Source organism: Mus caroli, chromosome 11 (genome assembly GCF_900094665.2).
Source record: "Mus caroli chromosome 11, CAROLI_EIJ_v1.1, whole genome shotgun sequence".
NCBI lineage: Eukaryota > Metazoa > Chordata > Mammalia > Rodentia > Muridae > Mus > Mus caroli.
The window spans coordinates 64,472,109-64,478,080 of record NC_034580.1 but is presented as its reverse complement, the minus strand read 5'-3'; the positions used below and the strand labels follow the sequence as shown (position 1 = coordinate 64,478,080).

The 5,972-nt window shown below is 49.8% G+C and overlaps 1 protein-coding gene across 1 annotated transcript in view; it reads left to right on the top strand.

Annotated features, from left to right (window-relative positions):
* The window catches only part of Polr2a (RNA polymerase II subunit A), a 26,060-nt gene extending 22,138 nt beyond the window's left edge, over positions 1–3,922 (top strand). The window contains exons 23-29 of the mRNA XM_021175565.2: positions 361–465; positions 549–731; positions 937–1,140; positions 1,607–1,793; positions 1,902–2,015; positions 2,118–2,267; positions 2,351–3,922. Of these exons, the coding sequence (XP_021031224.1) occupies positions 361–465; positions 549–731; positions 937–1,140; positions 1,607–1,793; positions 1,902–2,015; positions 2,118–2,267; positions 2,351–3,507 (2,100 nt within the window). The 3' untranslated portion in view covers positions 3,508–3,922. The remainder of the gene's footprint in view (positions 1–360; positions 466–548; positions 732–936; positions 1,141–1,606; positions 1,794–1,901; positions 2,016–2,117; positions 2,268–2,350) is intronic.
* The last annotated feature ends 2,050 nt before the right edge of the window (positions 3,923–5,972 follow it).

The window sequence follows — 5,972 nt, the reverse complement described above, 5'->3', positions numbered from 1 at the left end:
CTGGCTGTCCTGGAACTCACTCTGTAGACCAGGCTGGCCTCGAACTCAGAAATCCACCTGCCTCTGCCTCCCAAGTGCTGGGATTAAAGGCATGTGTCACCACTGCCCAGTTTAGTAATTAAGTAATTAATAATTCTTAGTCCTTACAGAGGACCCAGGTTTCATTCCCAGCTCCAGGCACATATATTGAACACAGACATACACGCAAACACTCACTCACAAACATAAAGTAAAAATATATTAATGTCATAAAAGCAAAGGGCTTTAGTGAAGACAAGGAAGCAATTCTTTCTTGGCAGATTGTAGTTTGGGGAGGGAACAGAGGAAATCACAGGCTTACTGACCTCACTCTTGTTGCAGGAGGAAGAGGTGGTGGATAAAATGGATGATGACGTCTTCCTGCGGTGCATTGAGTCCAACATGCTGACAGATATGACTCTGCAGGGTATCGAGCAGATCAGCAAGGTCAGCATCCGTTCTACTCTGGCCACCTGCCCGCCTGCTCGTGCCCCTGCTCAGCCTGACTAGAGCTTGCCTCGTCTCTCCAGGTGTACATGCACTTACCTCAGACAGACAACAAGAAGAAGATCATCATCACAGAGGATGGGGAGTTCAAGGCCCTGCAGGAATGGATCTTAGAGACGGATGGTGTGAGCCTGATGCGGGTGCTGAGTGAGAAGGATGTAGACCCTGTGCGCACCACGTCCAATGATATTGTGGAGATCTTCACGGTGAGAGCCCACAGAGCATGATGCCTCAGTCTCTCTAGAAACTCCCCCTCATGATTTCCATGCTTAGGCTTTCTGTCTGGATCCATTGTTTTTTTTAGTTTGGGATGGACTGCCCCCGATATCCTCCCTGCCAGTCTGGGTAGTGACAGGATCAGGGAGATGAACTGAGCTAACTTGGTGTGACTCTTCCTTTCAACTCTGGCAGGTACTGGGCATTGAGGCTGTGCGGAAGGCTCTGGAGCGAGAACTGTACCATGTCATCTCCTTTGATGGTTCTTATGTCAATTATCGACATTTGGCTCTCCTGTGTGACACTATGACATGCCGTGGCCACTTGATGGCCATCACTCGTCATGGGGTCAACCGCCAGGACACTGGACCGCTCATGAAATGCTCCTTTGAGGAAACGGTACTGACCACCTTTTCCCCTCCTGGTTTTTAGAGATAGGACTTCACTGGGCCTTTCCTAGCCTTAGACTCTTAGTAATCCCCAGTAGCTCTGTCCTGTCACTAAAGCTCTCTGAAGGGTAAGCATGAGTCATCATGCCCAGCACTAATGACAGGCTTATTTTATCATCATTTGTGGGGGAGAGGCAGGGTCTTACTATGTAGCCCTAGCTGGAACTCACTGTGGAGACCAGGTTGGCTTTGAACTCACAAAGTTCCTTCTGTTTGTGTCTCCCAAGTGCCGGGATTAACCATGCCCAGCTCAGTAAAGGCAGTTTCTGAGTAGATTGAAAGAAGGGAGCTTGTCTCGGGAGTGAGTGTGCAGGCCTTTGGCACTGCTCTCCACTGTTGATTGTTGGGCTGTAGTGATGAGCAACCCACGATGGGTGCTGTGGGCAGGGAGATTAATGTCCCTTCTGGTTGTTCAGGTGGATGTCCTTATGGAAGCAGCAGCACACGGGGAGAGTGACCCCATGAAGGGAGTCTCTGAGAATATTATGCTGGGCCAGCTCGCTCCAGCTGGTACTGGCTGTTTTGACCTCCTGCTTGATGCTGAGAAGTGCAAATACGGCATGGAAATCCCCACCAATATCCCCGGCCTGGGAGCTGCCGGACGTGAGTATGCAGGCTTCAGCTGGCTGGGTCTGTGGGGTCTGCTTAAGGGTAGGAGTGCCTTTAGTCCCGAGTGCTGCTCCTCATAAACCACTCTGGGCCTCTTTACAGCTACCGGCATGTTCTTTGGCTCTGCACCCAGTCCGATGGGAGGAATATCTCCTGCAATGACACCCTGGAACCAGGGTGCAACTCCCGCCTATGGTGCCTGGTCCCCGAGTGTTGGTGAGTAGCCTCGTCGAGGAAGAGAAGCATCGGACTTCGTGGGTTTGGGGCTGGGGAAGGGGTGTGCTGGAACTCCTGCTGACTCACCTGTTCTTCCTTCAGGGAGCGGGATGACCCCAGGAGCGGCCGGCTTCTCTCCCAGTGCTGCATCTGATGCCAGTGGCTTCAGCCCAGGTTACTCCCCTGCATGGTCTCCTACACCAGGCTCTCCGGGCTCCCCTGGACCCTCAAGCCCATACATCCCCTCACCAGGTGAGCTGCTACACCATTTCCTCCTTCCTCCATGTTTGTATGCCGGGCTCTTCACCACTGTCTCCCTTTGTCTTTTCCTACAGGCGGTGCTATGTCTCCCAGCTACTCACCGACATCACCAGCCTATGAGCCGCGCTCCCCTGGGGGCTATACACCTCAGAGCCCCTCCTACTCCCCTACTTCACCGTCCTACTCCCCAACCTCTCCATCTTACTCTCCAACCAGTCCCAACTACAGCCCTACCTCTCCTAGCTACTCGCCCACCTCCCCTAGCTATTCTCCAACCTCTCCTTCCTACTCCCCCACCTCTCCTTCCTACTCCCCAACCTCTCCTTCCTACTCCCCCACCTCTCCGAGCTATTCTCCAACATCACCTAGCTATTCTCCAACTTCTCCCAGCTACTCGCCGACATCTCCCAGCTACTCCCCAACTTCTCCCAGCTACTCGCCGACTTCACCAAGCTATTCTCCCACCTCCCCCAGCTACTCACCAACATCTCCCAGCTACTCACCAACTTCTCCAAGCTACTCACCAACTTCTCCAAGCTACTCACCCACCAGCCCTAACTATTCTCCAACTAGTCCCAACTATACCCCGACATCACCCAGCTACAGCCCAACCTCACCCAGCTACTCACCTACAAGTCCCAACTATACACCCACCAGCCCCAATTACAGCCCAACCTCTCCAAGCTATTCCCCAACCTCACCCAGTTATTCCCCCACCTCGCCAAGCTACTCCCCCTCCAGCCCACGATATACACCACAGTCTCCAACCTACACACCGAGCTCGCCAAGCTACAGTCCCAGCTCGCCAAGCTACAGCCCCACTTCACCCAAGTACACCCCAACTAGTCCTTCCTACAGTCCCAGCTCACCAGAGTACACCCCGGCTTCTCCCAAATACTCACCTACAAGCCCTAAATATTCACCCACTTCCCCCAAGTATTCTCCTACCAGCCCAACTTACTCACCTACCACCCCAAAATATTCCCCAACCTCCCCGACATACTCACCAACCTCTCCAGTCTATACCCCGACCTCTCCCAAGTACTCCCCGACTAGCCCTACCTACTCACCCACTTCTCCCAAGTACTCACCCACCAGCCCCACCTACTCACCCACCTCTCCCAAGGGTTCCACCTACTCTCCCACTTCTCCTGGCTACTCCCCCACTAGCCCCACCTACAGCCTCACCAGCCCAGCCATCAGCCCAGATGACAGCGATGAGGAGAACTGAGCGAATCAGGCGCAGAGCTGGTTAGGGTCAGACAACCTCGGTGGCCTGTGTGTCACTTCCCTCACCTCACAGGCTGTGACCCTACTAGCCTGGGTCCCTTGTACATAACTCCTTGTGACAAAACCCTCTGGAAGTTCTGGACCCCATTTTTGATAGGCTTTTTGTCTTGTCCTCTACTCATGCTGTCTTGGACTCACTGACCCAGCTGCAGGGTTTTGTTACCCTGCCAGTCCCCTGCCTCACTCCACCATGAAGGTCTCTGCTTTCCTGTGACTTGATTGGGACGCAGGCATTTAACTTTGGAAGGCTAGTTTGGTGCCTGCTCTGGGTCATACACCTGATCTGGAAGAACAAAGCTTAAACTGCCTTTGTTATTTTTTGAAATTGAAATAAAGTTTACTAATTTTGACCAAAAGTCTGTATGTGTACTGCTTAATTGAGGCTCAGAGAGGCAAGAATTCCAAACTCATTGAGCCTTTTTAAAAAACTACGGGGGCTGGTGGGATGGCTCAGCAGGTAAGACTGCTCTTCCAAAGGTCATAAGTTCAAGTCCCAGCAACCATCCATAACGAAATCTGACTCCCTTTTCTGGAGTGTCTGAAGACAGCTACAGTGTACTTACATATAAGAAAGAAAGAAAAAACTACGGAAGATGCTAGTGCAGAAGAAGCAAAAGTCATCTGCCTAAATCCTACCGTCAGGAAGCATGTCTTTGTTTTTGTTTGTGGGGAGGGGGGCATGTTTGTTATAGAGAAATGCCTGTGTAGTCCTGGCTGTTTGGAAATGTCTACTGACCAGGTATCCTCCAACTCAGAAATGTTCTGCCTCTGCCTCAGGAGTGCAAGGATTAAAGGTGTGTGTAACCACGCCGACCTAACCTTAAAATTTTTTTTTTTGGGTTAGGATTTGTTTCTAAATGAGGGTTTTTGGTGTTTTGTTTTGCATATATAAGTGTGTACCATGTGTATCTAGTGCCCAATAATCAGAAGAGGGCGTTGGGTCTCCTGATAATTATGATCCACCATGTGGGCATTGGAAATCAAATCCATGTTCTCTGACAGCACAACCGTGGGGTTGGTTGGTTGGTTTTTGGTTTAAGATTAGGGTTTCGGGCTGGTGAGATGGCTCAGTGGGTAAGAGCACCCGACTGCTCCTCCGAAGGTCCAGAGTTCAAATCCCAGCAACCACATGGTGGCTCACAACCATCGGTAATGAGATCTGGTGCCCTCTTCTGGAGTGTCTGAAGACAGCTACAGTGTACTTACATATAATAAATAAATCTTAAAAAAAAAAAAAGACTAGGGTTTCTCAGTATAGCCTTGACTAGCTTCAGACTCCCCAGTGCCCAGAACACATGTTGGCCTAATTGCTGAGCCATCTCTCCAGCTTCCCAGTCCCCATTTTGGTATTTTTATTCTACACATAAGAGAATACCTGCCTCTATCTCTGGAATGCTGGGATTGCAGACACGTGCCACCAAACCTAGCCTTATAACTTAATTTTTTAGAAAAGAGATTTTTGCCAGTAGGGGTAGCACACAAATTTACCAGCACTCCAGAGGCAGAGGACGGCAGAGTTGTACCTGGCCTACAGAGTGACTTCCAGGACAGCCAGGGCTACATAGTGAGATCTTGTCTCAAAAAACAAAGTTTAATGAAGCTAGAGCCATGAATTCTTTAAGAGTGCTCACTACACTTGCAGAGGACCCAAGTTCAATTTCCAGCATACCCCAGGCAGTAGTCACAACTACCCATAAGCGCCACCTAGCCTCCAACACAGCCGCATTCAGTACACAGACACACATACATATAAGTTAAAGGTCTTTTAAAAACAAAAACGGGAGTTAGATACCTCAGGGTAAGAGCAGTGTATTGCTCTTGAGGGAACCTGGGTCCAGGCACACACTTGGCACACATACATACATACATGAGGACAAGACACTCAGAAGTAAATCTATAAAGGGGTCACCTATTTTTATTTTCTGTGGGTATTCATGTCTCAGTGCACTTGTGGTGCCAGGCCTGGCTTTCACATGAATGCTGGAGACAGCGCAAGTCCTGATGCTTGAGGGGCAGACACTACCAAAAGACCAAAGGAATCATCTCTCTAGCTTTCCAGTTACAGCTTTGATCCTAAGTTACTTCATGATGAGAAATGTAACCGACTAGAACAATTCATCTTTGCCTTTGGTCTTTTTTTCCCCCTATTTTGAGATTTACTATTTTATGTGTATGAATGTTTTGCTTGCATAGGAGTGCATGTACCACGTGCATGCCTAGTGCCCACTGTCCACAGAGATCAGAAGGTGGCGTTGGATCCCCTGGAACTAGAATTAGGAATAGTTATGAGTCACCATGTGAGTGCTATCAGGCCGTCTGGAAGAACACTAGAGCAGTCTGCATCTCTCATGCTCTATAACCGTTTTTTAAAAATTAAACTTTTAGACTAGAGAGGTGGGTTAGTGG